Genomic DNA, 15215 nt, shown 5'->3' with positions numbered 1-15215 from the left:
CTTTGAGAGTTGAAAAAAAAGAGTGACTAAATTTTGTCTTCTCCCTTTTCCTTCCGAGCCGGCTCCTGCGCGGGGCCGGGCCGGCGGCACCGGGCAGGGCGGGAGCTGGCGCGGCGGCATCCCGGCGGGGCAGCGGCACCCGGCGGCGGGGCCCCCCGGCCTTCGGAGGCGTGAGAGGCGAGCTGCGGCTGCTCCGGGGCGCACGGCTCGGCTCGTCACACCCGCAGCAGCCTCGGAAGAGAGCCCTTTACAGCGGTGGGTCCGCGTCCCCTCCTCTCATCGACCGCCGAGTTCAGAACAGGCTGTAACACGTGTGTCGTGGCCAGGGCAGAGCGCAGCCTTTCCAGGCCGCGTCGGTGGAGTGTAACCGCGAAGGCTGCAGCCCCGCGGCGCCCGCGCCCGCTCAGCATTGCCAAGCACCTGCTTTAGCGGAGCGGGCGCGGGACTGGCCCCGCCCGCCGCTAGCAGGGGCACGGCCCGGGAGCACGGCGGGCTGCCAGCGGCGCGGGAGGCGGGAGCTGCCCCGCACGGCCCGGCCGCGCCGCGCTTCCTGCGGAACGAAGCCGTATCCCGGGGCAGCGCGCTGCCGGCCGGGCGCGGTGCGGGCGCGGTGCCGCTGTCCCGCGCCGGGCGGGCTGCGTGTCCCTCCGCGCACGCGCGACTGGGCGGAGCCACGCGCCCGCGAGCGTCCTCTCCGAGGGCCCATTGGCGGCTGAGCGGGGGCCGGGGCGCGCGCCGGAAGCGCTGCCCGCAGCCGCGTTCCCCAGCGGCGGCCGCGCTGGGGCGGGTTCGCTATGGAAGGGCCGGGCCCGGGCTCCGGCGGCAGCTCCGTGTCCCTCTCGGTCTCCGGAGCTGTGGGGCGGCTGCTAACGGAGGACGAAATGGCCGAGGTGAAGAAGGATGTAAGTGGTGTGCCGGGCCGAGAGGCCGGGCGTGCAGCGGCGGAGTGGGGCCGGGGCCCTGCGTGGGGAGCGGGAGCCGCCTCTGGCGGAGCGGGCCGCGGAGGGGGCGGCTGGCGCCGGGGCGGGACGGTGGGCAGCGGCGGCCGGGCCGGGCAGCACCGCGCCGCCCGGAATTCCCCGCCGCTTCCCGAAGGGCCCCGGCGGGGGCGGGCGGGTCACGTGCGGCGCGGCGGGGGCGGCGGGAAGGGGCCCCGGGGCCCACGTCGCGCCCGGAGCTTGACGGGGATTGCGGCTGCGAGGGCCGTCCCGCTGTAAGGCTGGGAGCGGCTTGCGAGAGCTTAGCCCTGGGGACAGGTATTAATCTGGCAGCGCCGCTTTCTGTCTTCCTCTGAGCCGCCTGCCCCTGTGCCGTGTTTTAAGGCAGGAGGAGGAAGGGTTTGGCTGTCACGGTGCCTCTGTGCAGGGAGGAGACCGAGTAGAGGATGAGGGATGAGTAACTAGCATGGCATCCAAGGGTTGGCTGCAAAAGGTATATACTTCTCTTGATGTTAGTAAGATCTGTCTTACAGACCATGAATGTTTGGGTTAATTTGGGGTTTTTTTGGAGGAATTTCCCCCCCACATCCCGTTTTTATTCAGTGGTGTCTGGAATCTGAGGGAACACTTCACCTTGATTCAGTCTGGATTTACTCATTTCTGTTCGACACTGGGAGTAAGCAATGTGCTAACCATCCTCAGCAAGTCATTGATTTAAAAACAACAGCAACAAAAAAAACAGGAGCAGTTTATGAATTAGTTAGTGACCATCAGTGCTTCTGTGTATGATTTACAGTGCCTTATGTTTGAGTTGCTTGGGATTTTGTGTTCCTTTACAGTACAATAAAGAACGCTTGGAGTTGAGTTCTGGTTTCTTACTAGTGTTATGCGCACGTACTTGTCTTTAACTGCTTTGTCATAGTTACGTGAGGCACCTTTTTCAAGTTATTACTTGCTTCTTTGGAGCCACAGGGTAATACTGCAACGGTTAGCATCCGGTAGATACACCAAAAAAGATAAGACCTACTTAAAACTATATGTATAATGTTACATGTATGTTAATCTGTGCCTAACTGAATTCACAGTTGCATCTCACAGAAGTACACGTATGTTGCTTCAGCCCTTTGTCTTATATGGCCTTCTATAGTAACTGGAGAACTTGACAAACACCTAATAATAAGAAAGAAATAACATTAGTTTTACCATCAAAATACAATCCAATAAATCTGACTTCAGAGCTTCTTCTGTCAGATTTTAAATGTCACAGCTTCACAATACAAAGTGCTGGTTCAGCGTAAACTCACTGATCTGTTTCAAAGCTGTTCAAGTAACTCTGGTAGGATCCCACTGAACAGAAGTGCTGCGTGACCAGAAGTGCTGTGTATGCTATGTGATAGCATACCTCAGAAAGCTAACTTGCAAGGATAACTTGGTCTGGGTAAACCTGAGGAGAAATTATAAAGGTCGAACTCCTTCATTTGAGAGCTGAGGGGGAGGCAGTGAGCCATACAAAATCATCACTGGAGAGCAAAGTGTAATTAGTTCTTCTGTTCTAATGTGTTTACTCTTTCTGTCCTGCATAAACTGCTAGCCTGTGAGGACAGTGCAGAGGGGAATTCAGAACTGATGCGCTTCGTATGGTGAAAGACTCATTACAGGAAGATGTTAGTCAAAACACAATAGTAGTCCTATTCAGTAGCACCTCACTCCATTCTTTTTGTGTTGAAATGTTGACTGATTTATGTTTCAGAGTTTACTGATTGATCCTTCTGGTGGTAGGAGGACATTTCCATGAGAACTGAAGAAATCTGTATTACATGCTGCATTCATAACCACTCAGGCATGGGCTTATTGCAGTTGGACACTCGAGATGAATTCCCAAGCTACCTAAATTGATATAGGCTATACTGTTGCACTTTTCTGCTCTTATCATAGTTGTTATGCTACCACTGGTGCCAGTGTGACTGCACATTAAACTGGATCAGGTAATTAAGCTGGCTGTTGGACTGGGGGGAATAAAAACCACTGATTCCATTTCTTGACTGGACAATGGAAAGTTTAGGAAGATGCAACTGCCCTGCAGAGGAAGGGATTCCTTGCACTTAGATTGGCTAGCGTGGAGCTACACCCTTGTATTTTCAGTTTTATGTTGTGTTTGTTCTAGTGGTGACAGTCTGCTGCCAAAAGTCTTCCTTTATCTTCCGTGCATGCTCAACTGATGTTTTCTTTAACAACTGTGTAACCACAGGCTGTTTATTGATGGTTTAGCATTTGTTGGATCCTGAAGAGCAACTAGAACACATCTTCTGCTTCAGGAAATAAGTTACATTTCTTTCTATCTCTTCACATGACTTGTATGTAAAGGTGTTTTTCCTTCTGGCTCTCCTTTTTTCTGTTTCCTTTCTTTCTTTTTTTTTGAATGAAGGGAAACTTTGTGCAGATTAGTTTTTTCACATCAGTAATATTCACCTACTGCATATTTGACTTCTTGTATGAAGGGGAAAATGTTGGTGGCAGAAGCTGACAAATTTGTAGTATTATATAAAATGAGCTTGGTTTTCAAGCACAGAGATGTTATTTGTAACTCTCATCTTAACAGAGTAGCAGATACTGAAACCAGAGAGTTGTGAACACTTGTTAGTTATGTTCCAATGTTGATATCAAGCAGGCTTGTTAATGTACAGATTGAAGTGAGGTGAATGCCATTTAGATTTGGGTGATGTTTGTGCTTGTATACACCCTCTGAACAAGGTGGAGGGAAATTGGTTTTTGTTCTGATAACTGTAAAATAAATTGAGCAGTGTAGGAGAGGACACTCCATCCTCCGAGGAGGAAGTTAAAGCAGTGACATGGCAGTCTTCAGTTCTGACATAGCTTCTATAAAACTACCTCAGAAATAAATCAGTGGTCAGGTTGGAGTTGAATATGATGACAGAAAAGAACATGTTTCCCCAGGAGGATTATTTCTGAGCGAGTGTGATCTGATAGTGGATGTTGCAGTCCCTGGAGATGGAAAGTGGCACTGCTATTTCAGTGTTTAAGACAGACATCTGCAGGTTAGGGTCTTTAGCTGGTGGATGGAGTCCCCTTCCTTGGGCAGATTGTTCCACCTCTTTCTTTTCACTGGTTGTAGAGAGGACCTGAGCCGCCAGTCAGCACTTGTAAACCAAGGTTGTACTGCAGATAGAGTAATTTTGTTTCTGCCAGAGTCATAGAATGGTAGGGGTTGGAAGGGACCTTTAGAGATCATTTAGTCCAACCCTCCTGCAGAAGCAGGGTCACCTAGATCAGGTTTCATAGGAACATGTCCAGATGGGTCTTGAAGACCTCCAAGGAAGGAGCCTCCACAACCCCTCTGGGCAGCCTGTGCCAGGCCTCCCTCACCTCACAGTGAAGTAGTTTTTTCTTATATTTAAGTGGAACTTTTTGTGTTCCAGCTTCATCCCATTACCCCTCGTCCTGTTGCTAGATATCATAGAAAAAAGGGATGTCCCAACCTCCTGCCACCCACCCTTTAGGTATTTGTAAATATAAATAAGATCCCCCCTCAGTCTTCTCTTTTCTAGAATAAACAGCCCCAGTTCCCACAGCCTTTCCTCATCAGAGTTGCAGTATCTCAGTGGCCTATGCAGCGTGTTAGAGATGTGCAAGTTGCTGCAGGTGCTTAAGACAAAATTTTAAACCAAAAGAAGACAGTTTGATGAGGGCAAAAGGCAGACAGTAAAATCTTTTGAGAATAGATACATCTGTGGATGAAAGGGCATGTGTATTGGATGCCAGTAACCTCTTGAACTTATAAATAGTGGTGTTTATTTAACAAACCTTTTAAAACATTAATATATTCATGCTGTTGCTCTGAGACTGCTTTTGCTGGATGTACAGAAAAGAGCAGTAACTGCAATACTTTGAGTGGTGCCTTGTGAATACAAATAGTATGGAAACATGGTCATTGGGTAGTCATCGAGAATTAGTGTGTCTGTAGACAAAGTGAGTAGGTGCTGATGTGTCTTGTTGGTTGATGTGTTTTGTTGGTGTAGTCTCTTTTCATTCTTACTCCTGACTGTTCTGAAATGGGATAACCACAGACGTGATACAGGTAACGTTTTCAGTAGCTCTTTGCCATATTACTTAACGTGCATTAAAAGTCCTGAGTTCCCTCAAAGGAAACTAATGAAAGAGGTGAGTAAATTAGATAACTTTTTAATTGTTTTCTTTACAAGGAGAATAATATCTGCTAGGTAACACAGGAGCAGCTTTAAGAATTGTTTCCTTTAACTTGTGTCAGGATCATCCAGGTTTCAAATACAGGGCTTCTGAATAAATGGAAAGATGGGCTAATACCGGTCTTTGTTTTTCAGGCTTTAGAACGGATGCGTCCTTACTTGTGTGATAAAATCATAGCTGAGAGACATTTTGATTACCTACGTTCAAAGAAAATCCTCACAAGAGAAGATACAGAAGAAATTTCTTCCAGATCTTCCAGTAGGAAAAAAACTGGGAAGTTACTGGACTACTTAGCAGAAAACCCAAAGGGACTAGATTTTTTAATTGAATCCATCAGACGAGAAAGAACACAAAACTTCCTGTTACAAAAGATAACTGATGTGGTGTTAAAAGTAAAAAATGAAAAACTTGAAGCTCTCAAAGGTAAGGACTTTATAGGAATATTTTGTATGACATGTTTTATTTTGAGGGTCTGCAAAATTAAATGTCAATGATTCTTTAAATCATGTTTCTTAGTAATGACGTTTTGGTGGGATTTTTTCCTCATAGTGTTTAGGAGAAACATTTTGGAACGTGTGGACTTTACCTAGTGCATATACCCTGCCTTTGCCTTTTTACTACCTGAACACATCACAAGTAACAGATTTCAGAAAGCTCTGTCAGGTGTATTTATGATGGATATGTCTGTCTTCACATTTCAGTTTTGCTTTCTCTGAAGCTCTAATTCAGAACTCACAATACGTGGTTATCTTCCATCTTGCATTTCTCTTGAAGCTATTTACTGCTGTGGCAGGATGTTCTGGTTTTGTCAAAGTTTGCACCTCAGCAGAAGATAAGCCAGCAAAAGCCTGAGAGGAATTCTCCTATATGCCTTCAATGCCAAAACTTAAAATCAGACACTGCAAATGTGTGTGTTTTGTTTCATACAGGCAGAGAGATTTTGTTGACACACAAATCTTGAAGTGACTATATGCACTTCAGTTTTAAGGAAGATTAAAAAAAGCCAAAGCCATCTAAACCAAAAACCTTACTTCTCCTTTCACACCCATCAAAAGAGAAATAAGGAAGGAAGAGGTACATTTCAACACTAGAGATGAAAGACCTAAAGTTTTCTCTGGCTTCAGGTAAACCAGCCTTCAAGTGCAGTCCGCTTTGGAGTAGAACCATGTGGTTGAAGCTTTTAAAGGTTTGAATAGGGAGAAAAAACTATCAAAAGATGACTCAAGGGACTAAAGTGACTTCCTAAAACAAACCTTAAATTATGATGTCTCTGGAAAACAGTAGCTGGTACAGAGATACAGAGAAATCATTCACATCAGCCTAAGTAACCTGCATGTATTTTTTTAATGTGTCGTGTGTATTGGGGTGTCACAGGTGAGATGAAGAGGTTAGCCTGTTAAAATTACAGACAGTTGCTCCTTGACGAGATCAACTGATGCTAAACCGGAGCACAGTTTTAAGAGTGCACTGTCTTGCAATTAAATCCAGTCTCTCGTTTTTGTCTCAGGTCTAAGCTGCAGCACCTGTATGACCTCACTGTATGGAGGAACAAACAATCTTTCTAGATCGTATTCTGATGAATCCAATTTTTTTGATAAAACAAAAGACAAGGAATCTACCCCAATATACCATCCAGAAGAAGATTACAGCACCGCTGCCTTTGTGTCTGCCGTCTCCCTTCACTCCATGAACGTGCCAGTTGCGGAGATGGGAAATGCAGCACGTGCTGTGTTCTCGGGCACCCTTCCAGGGCCTGGCGATCCCGGCGCTCCTCCACTCCCCCCAGAGCTCCAGGCAGAGCAGCAGGAGCCCTGCACTAGTTCCAGTGACAATTGCTTTTTGCCTCTAAGATCACGTTCTCTTCAGCCCCAGTGAACATAACAACTTCTCTGTTGATCCCAACGTACTGAAACTTTGTGTGATGCTTTAGAACGTTCTAAATTGTCTTCAAACTTAACTAGCAATATCAGAGGAAGCAATCGATGCAATTTACTGTTTTAAAGGGGTAATTTGATTTTTGTAATTGAGTGACTCTGGAGCTGCTTGATCTATGTTTTTTAGGGAGCTTTTTCTACTTTTCAAAAGATCATGGTATTATACCTGCAAAGATTTGCTTTTTAAAGCAGTGTGTTTAAGACTTCACGTTTGGCTGCAGATACTTAAGCTGCAGTTATGGAGCAAAGGGGTGTTTTCTTCCTACAGAACCTTACAAATCTGCTTTTCTTAATGTTTCTGTGATGGGTGAATTTGGAAAGATAATTAGAAAAAATATTGAGTATTAAAAAATTCTGAATAAGAAGTTTAAACGTTCTTACCAAAAACCTTGAACTTGTTTACCAAATTAAATGTTCCTCTGTAGGATAAATTCTGCCTTCTATGTATGTGTATGCAGCTCCATTTCCAAAAAGCCCTGAAATCTGGACAAATCTGTAGCTATGCTTGTTTGCGAGATGTCTCTGAATTGTCTGGACTTTGTGTAGTAAACCAAAATCACAGTGAGGTGGGACAGCAAACGTACTTGCACAAATCTCTGCGTATGGTTCTCGTGTGTGTGCGTTAGAGATTTGTGATTTGAGATGCACTTTAAACACAAATTCTCATTAGTACTGGAAAAGGAACATAAACTGCTGTAACAGCATCACCTGGGCTGTAAGAAAATATCACTGGGGAATGCTCTTTGTCACTGTATCATGCTATTAAGAAACAAAGCTGGTATGTTTTGTTCTAGTAGGGAAGTGGAGGAGGAGTCCTGTAGCAAGGAAGGGTCGGTACCTGAAAGACTCTTGGAAGTGTTGCACTTCAGATACCTACTCTTCAAAGCAGATAGACACGTTTACATTTCAGATTGTTTAGAGTCGAATGCATTTTAAACTATTTCAACATGGGAAGGTTCTCATTTCTTGACACAATGTAACATGCTCTGTTCCTCTCATACTCTACTCTTGAGCTGTAATCTAGTTTTTACAAAGCAGGCCTATGATCACTTTAAAATTACCAATCAAAGGCAAACTCTTACTTGGGAATGTGTACAGTTGTGTTCTGCAGGATGGGACTTTAGCGGGATGCTTTGACATATCAAAGGGTAGGTTTGTATTTAAGGCTTTAAATGATTTTGGCTCTCGTACAGCGCTGAAGCCATGTAATTCCATTCCAGTTCAAACCCAGGTAAGCTGTGTTCTCCTGTGGAGACAGGCCATCTGCAGGACCTCAGCATCGTTTCTGGGTGTTTTTTTTCATGTTTACTCTGGTTTTGAAAGTAGATTAAAATAAACTGCAATGCTCACCTACACTCCATACTTAGCGTATAAACAGCTTACATCCAGTAAAGATGTGGATATGGGCTTCTGTTCAGTGTTTATAAAAAATCCTTGGTTTTCTTGTATACAGCTAAAGTCAGACAGTGAAAATTCTTTTCAACAAAACTGCTTGGCTCAGAAGGCAAAATTTTGCTCTCTAACATGACATTAAGGGTAGTCTTAAATCCCTCTCTTCCATTAACCTCTTACACATACTCTGGATGCCACAAAATTGATTTCTCTAAGTATCTCCTGTAACCGCCTAAAGAGCTGTACTTGGGTTTGGGTCCCTGCTTCCTTTCCTGTAACAGATGAGGGCAAGCAAGCTTGGCCTTCCCCAAGGAGGTGCCTGGGCGCATGGCACAGACGGCCTCACATTGGAGCCCGACCGCGGGGCGCTTGCGGCCGGAGTTGGCCCGAGCAGGCGCCGCTGCTGCTGTGGAGCCGACTGACCCCAGGCCTTCAGTGAATGTCTTACCAAGTGTTTATAACATGCTGTGGTTTTTTTAGATTTGAAATATTTTTGTCACAACTTTTGGAATAAACTCTTTTGTGTAATTGCCTGTTTTCCTCTCTGCCTTGTTATTAAGATGTGTAGATTGCGTGAGGAGATCTCACCCGTGTCTGGATGTGTGGTTTTGGTTTTGTGTGTGCGGGAGGCTTTAGCTCTCACTGTCTTGCTAGAGAGGTTTGTCTGGTGGAAAGACTGACTTCATGTGAAACGCCTGTGCCTGTGGGACTCATTCTGCTGCAGTGTGTAGGGAAAACACACACGTGGAGTGAAGATGTTGGCTGCTGAACTAGCTTAACTACACTTTCTGTGGGTATGAATAGTGTTGCTAACCCGACTCTTAGTTTTTTTTTCAAATGACTCAATCTCTCAGCTTCTTAAAGACCTGAGAAGTGTTGCTTCCAGCCACACAGAAGTTGACTTCATTTTCAAGATTTAGTTTTCTTTAATAGTAGGGGGAAAACAAAACGTTTGGAGGGCTGAGCGTGACTCAAAAAAGGATTTGCAAACGTTGACCGTGGAGGCTCAGTGCAGCAGTAGTTTTCATTGTAATGGGCGTGTAGAGTTTCTTTCAAAGTAATGATTATAGTATTGATTATGAGACATCAGCTGGATCCAGTTTAGTATCTTTGCAATAAAGGAATTGATCATATTGCAACTCAGGCCCTTTCCTTACACCTTGTTCTGCTTTCTTGGTCGTGTAGGTAATCAGAATGGCACTAGTAAGTAGTTTATGTGATGCAAAAACAGATACATGGGCCTTGGCAACAAGAGAAGTCTGGTACAAGCCTTTTTCAATCGATTTTGAAACTATTTTCATGAAGATACCCTATGTGAGTGCTTAAGGTGACTGCTTAAGCTGTGACTCGATAGGTGATGTTCAAAGCTGTCTCTGCCCTGGGCTAGTGAACGCTTGAACGCTTAAGATGCATTTTCTCCCTCCTTAAGGCTGGAGCTGTGAAGGAGAAAGGGAGCTCGTCTCTGCTTCACGTCCGACTTTCTGTGTGTGTCTCTGGGCGCTGCCAGGCGAAAGCCCTCGTGTACCAGCGTGAGCCCGGAATGCCCAGGGAAGGGTGGCTTCCCTCAGCTCCTGCGAGCTCCTCGTCACCGTGTACAAACGGGGGCTCGAGCAGCGGTACCGGGTGCGTTTCGCGCCCCGAGGGCGCGGCGGGGCTGCCGGGCGGCCGCGGGCCGGAACCCTCGGCGCGGGCCCGGTTTCCGTGCGGGCACTGTCGCGGCGGCAGGCCCCGCCATGGCGGCCGAGGGAGAGGATCCGCTAAGCTATTTCGCGGCCTACGGCAGCTCCAGCTCGGACTCGGAGGCCGAGGAGCCTCAGCCCGACGAGCGGCAGGCAGGGGGCGGCGTGGCGGCGGAGGACAGCCCGGGGCGGCGGCCGCGGCTGCCGCCGCCAGACGAGCTGTTCCGCAAGGTGTCCCAGCCGCCCGCGTTCCTCTACAACCCGCTCAACAAGCAGATCGACTGGGAGAGCCGCGTCCTGCGGGCGCCCGAGGAGGTGCGAGGCGGCCGGGGCTGGGGCGGGCGCCGGGGCCGGGGCCGGAGCCGGGGTCGGGGCTGAGGGCCGCGCCTCGGGCGGGCGCCCGGGCCCGGTGTGACGGTAGCCCTGCTCTCTCGCGCAGCCCCCCAAGGAGTTCAAGGTGTGGCGGAGCAACGCCGTGCCCCCGCCCGAGACCTACAGCCCGCCAGAGAAGAAGCCCCCGCCGCCTCCAGCCCTCGACATGGCGATAAAGTGGTCCAACATGTACGAGGACAACGGCGCCGACGCGCCGCGGCCCCCGGGCAAAGCGAGATTCCTGCCGGACGAGGAGCGGGAGGCGCTGGAGTCGGGTGAGGCCCCGGCGTGCGGCAGCCGAGCTGGGGGGCGGGTGCCGAGAGGGGGCTGTGGCTGCAGCCCTCCCTGCCCAGAGCCCAAAGGATGTTCTGCTGACCCCTGCAGCGGCAGAGCGGGAGTCGGCTGCAGGGATAGTTACATCTCAGTGCTTGTGTGCCGGTTCTCTTAGAATTAATGGAGCCTCTCCTGCCATTTCATATCCCCTCCTGCTGTCGTTTGTGGAAGCGGGGAATGGTTAAAGAGTCTGTAGAAGTGTAGTTAGAGCTGAAGCCAACAGATTCAGTCACAGTAACGTTAAAACAGAAAGTGGTTTAAAGCCTGTTTAAGTGCTGCTGTCTTGACCCAAGGTGTGGATGTCAGTCAGGTTATTGTTATGTTTGCAGAGCTTGGAGGCTGAGAAGGAAATTAAATTAAATATCCATGTGACAGATTACTGAAGAAAATGTTTACTGCCCTCTTCACTTTTAATCATGGGGTAATCTAGGCTGGGAGGGTAATCTAGGAAGAAATATTTGACAGGAGGAAGGAATTTAGTTTTTCAATTGCTGAGGAAAGTGAGGAGCCATTAACAACCACAAGAAGGAATCTAGAAAAAGGAATTCTGGACTTTCAGAACAGACAATAGTGTTTCAGTCTACCAGAACAGTTGTCAGCAAGCCTTTTCAAAAGAAACGGGCTTTTGCTATCTTGTTCCCTTTTTTTGTTCTGGGAGTTTCTTCACCAGTGGCAGTTTTTCTGTCTCTGCCTTGCTCCATTAGTTCTGTATGGTTTAGGGTGGTTTTTTTTCCACTCTATTTTTTTTTAGCCAGCCTTCATCCAAAGGCTAAAAAAATAAATTGTTAATTGACCTGGACATTACTTTCTCCTTCTAAGATGTCCTTCTCTTTTTGTCTTATCTATTACAAAATTTCTGTAGAACAGATACTATACAGTAGCATAGCAAGGCCTCTTCTTAGTTCTTTAGTGGTCTGTGGTAGTATAACAAGAAAGAATTCCTGTTCTGTCTACATATTGCTCACATTTCAAAAACAAGGATGTTGTTTTTCCAGGCATCTTAGAGTTAAGTCAGTTGTTCTGAGATGAAGATGGTATTTAAGACAAAGATACTGTCTTTGCTGACTTTGACTAACTAACTCTGTCTTGTTTTTTAAGATGATGAAAAAGACGATGAACTAATTTCCACTAAGAAACGTAAACTAGACTCTGGGGAGCAGACAAAGAAGAAGAAGTTGTAAGCGGGGCGTGCTGGATTTAGCCATGATGAGAATTTCAGTGAACTTGGATTCCTCTGCTGGAACAGGAAACAAATACATGTTTACTAAATGTCTCTCTCCTGTCAGGTAGGGAATGTTATTTCTGTAGTATGCTTGCCTTTTGGAAAGCACAACAGTCAATGGACAGTATCATAATAGAAACTTGTCTACTGAACAGAATTGAAACCTGTTTATTTAAGAGAGGAATTTGGAAGAGAGATCCATTGTTAAGGGATGCCTGTGCTCATGCCGGTTACAGGACTTCACGGTGTCTTGTTTATCAAGAAGCCTGGTAACATGAGCTTTTTTGGACTGACTTTTCCATTGTGTCAAAACCTTTTATAAAGGAGTATATACTAAAGATTCTTTGAAGTACTGTCCTGTGATAAGTTTGGTTAGTGTTGTTTTGAAATGTATGTAAAGACTGCAAAGAAGTCGCTGGAATAAAACTACATCTGGAAACATCTGCAGTACAAATACTGCCTTGTGTGCTTGGTGAATAGGAGGGTGAATTCTGTACTGTATGAATTGTCATGATGTATTTCTTGTGTCATAACAGGTTCCTCAGGGTTTTGTTTGTAATAAACACACAACTGCAAACTGAAAAAAACCAGAATCAACTTTAAAAGTTAGTTATGATGTTACATGATCTGTGTCAGTGAAACGTGAGACTGAGTGATGCGGGAGGAATTGAAGCATTTAACATACTGTTCCTCAAATTGAAAATAGGACATAGATATTTCTAGGGGGAAAAAACCACAAGGCTCTATCACAGCTTCATCTGCCAAATTATTTCAGTGCAAACAATGGGTAATCTTCTCCAAGTACTAGTCAGTGTATATTGCACTTGTGATATGCTGCTGCATGCATTTTGAGGTCTGTGTATGAGGAAGGACCAGCAAAACTGAGTTGGAGGAAGGGCTGCTCTAGGTTTATTTTCAAATATAACTTCTGTGCCTTAGGAAATCTCCAGTGAGATTAAGCCTACTGACAGAGGTTCATGTAATCAAACTTTTAACGCAAAGGTTCATCATTTTTGTTTTTCTTCTATCCTGGACTAACTTTATTTTGGCAGGAGAGGTTCTGTAGCTGCTAACACAAGGGTAATGTTTCTAAACTTTTTTTTTTAAATATTTTGAACCTCAATATATAGAAAACTGTTCCATTTTAGTGAGCATATGAAATTGTGCAATTCCAGTCTTGGCAGTGTGATAATGCTTGCTCTGGATCCTTCTCTACCTGCAGACTCAACAACTGCTCCTTACCAATTTCACAGGCTGTTGGGCCAAGTCCATGATTTATTGCATCCCCTCAGGGCTGCCAGTCTGGAAACGATTCAATAAATGGTACTTGCACAGAGCTGAGGGTTCCCCAGCTCTCTTAGCACAGCCCCAAATACTCGATGCTGTCGCAGCATGCTAGCAGATGAGGGACTGTGTTGCAGTCACAGCTGTTGAAGTGCCACATCTCTGTAGTATCTCGAGATGGTCCATCTTGGGCTGTGGTGGCTGGGATAGAGCAGGGACTTCCACTGCCAAGTAGCATCTAGTGCAGCCCAGTTCTCTTATAGGAATAGCTGTCTCCATGCACGTAATGCAGCCTTACGTCCTGCACTCCACGGTGTGGATTGTCACAAGCTACTTGGGTAGCTGGTCCCGGGTCCTGATCATCTGGGATCAAGTGGTTTCTGTGAGCCTTGCTTACAAGGGAAGCATGTTGTTATTGAAGTGCTAAAGGTAAGATCTCTGAATGACAAAGCTCAGGCTAATCTGCTTTTTTTTGTCTGTAGATGTTGTTCTAACGTAGCTGGACTGAAGATGCTAATCTTCAGAGAATGTGGTACAAGAAAACACTGTTAATGCTCCGTTTTTAAGGGGAATGTGTTGATACTGTAGCTGGCATAGAACTGAGGGTAGGGAACAGCAGCAAGCTCCTGTTCAGATATTAAAATTGGATGTTAGACCAGTTTCCCAAAGGTTTATATTCAGGCAGCGAGGTGCAGATCTAGTATAATCTAGCGTGACACTTTGTGAGAAATCAGCCTCTGCTGTCCTATTTGATAGAATTCATCAGAGTTTATTTCCAGGTCTATGTGAGATGAATGGGACCATTTCTTAAAATCTGAAGGATGTGACACTAAGTACATGGTCCAGTGGACTGCCTAATTCTCAAGCCTTACAGTAGTTCTGTTTGCTGCTGAAGTGCTCCTTGAAGAGCCTTACAGCTGAAGGTTAATGTCACCAGCTCTGGAAATAGGATGCATTCCCACGCCTGCCGTGACCAAGGAGGCTTTTGTCCTGGTATTGTTTGCTCTGCCATTCTGTGGGGTAGCTCAGGAAGTTACCTTGCTAATCGCTCCCTTTGTTTTCAGATCATATGATACATGAGTATCATATGAGTATCCAGTTGTCCTGAAGTTAACACCATCTGATACTCAGTTTCCAAGGAGAAAACCAGTGTGGTTAATCTGAGAGAAGAATTGATTAATTGTATTATATACAGGTTGAGGAAATCCTCATTGTAAGCAGTGACCATGGCTGCTTCCCTATTCAGGAGGAAGAGCAAAAGCAACTATGTTTCTGAAGTAAAACCTCTGAAACAAAGCTGTGAGAGCCTGTCTGAAACTCTGTTATGTGGGTGGACTGGTTCTGCTGATGGAAGGTTTTTGGTAGAGAGGCTTCAATGCATCATCTTCAGGAGATGACGATGATGAGAGAAGTGCTAATGCTGCAGCTTCAAGTAACTCAGAAGATTTCTTGACATACAGGGCATACAAAAACGCTCAGAGCAGGGAGGGGGACTGACCTCTCAGAGTTCAGAGAGAACAGCCTGTGTGTTTTATTGGAAGTAAATGAGGTTGTGTAACAGAAATGTAATGCTCATATCATCAGTGACTTGTAATGCAAACAACTACAGAACTCTTCACAGGGGAAAAATTGCTAGAGTCCTAACTGTGTGAGAAAATGACTGGAAAGGCACAAATTGTTTCTGCAGGGCAAACCCACTGTATCTGTAGCTGGTACAAGGAGGCTGTTTGGAAATGGCTACAGGAGTAGGTGGTATGTAGCTGCCAGCAAGGTGAGGAAGAAGGGACAAGAAAGGCCACTGGTTTTGCCAAGGATCTGTTAAAATCTTATTCAGGTA

The 15215-nt window shown here is 46.0% G+C and overlaps 2 protein-coding genes across 3 annotated transcripts; both read left to right on the top strand.

Annotated features, from left to right (window-relative positions):
• Nucleotides 1-713: 713 nt before the first annotated feature.
• BCL10 (BCL10 immune signaling adaptor) lies at nt 714-8451 on the top strand. Of its 2 annotated transcripts, none has more exons than XM_062004112.1 (3): nt 714-902; nt 5297-5585; nt 6670-8451. In XM_062004112.1, the coding sequence occupies exons 1-3, from the start codon at nt 795-797 to the stop codon at nt 7035-7037; spliced, it is 765 nt and encodes a 254-aa protein (XP_061860096.1). In that variant the 5' UTR covers nt 714-794; the 3' UTR covers nt 7038-8451. The 2 variants fall into 2 exon arrangements, with proteins under 2 accessions (XP_061860096.1, XP_061860097.1); XM_062004113.1 differs by lacking the exon at nt 714-902 and adding an exon at nt 1231-1431.
• A 1734-nt stretch (nt 8452-10185) lies between these two features.
• Nucleotides 10186-12550, top strand: LOC133626245 (UPF0690 protein C1orf52 homolog). The gene is made up of 3 exons (XM_062003862.1): nt 10186-10482; nt 10607-10814; nt 11971-12550. Exons 1-3 carry the CDS (start codon nt 10222-10224, stop codon nt 12051-12053), a joined length of 552 nt encoding a protein of 183 aa, XP_061859846.1. The 5' UTR covers nt 10186-10221; the 3' UTR covers nt 12054-12550.
• The last annotated feature ends 2665 nt before the right edge of the window (nt 12551-15215 follow it).

The sequence above is a fragment of the Colius striatus genome, chromosome 10 (assembly GCF_028858725.1).
Source record: "Colius striatus isolate bColStr4 chromosome 10, bColStr4.1.hap1, whole genome shotgun sequence".
Taxonomy (NCBI): domain Eukaryota; kingdom Metazoa; phylum Chordata; class Aves; order Coliiformes; family Coliidae; genus Colius; species Colius striatus.
Note: the sequence above shows the minus strand (reverse complement) of the source record. Positions and strands in the feature narration are given on the sequence as shown.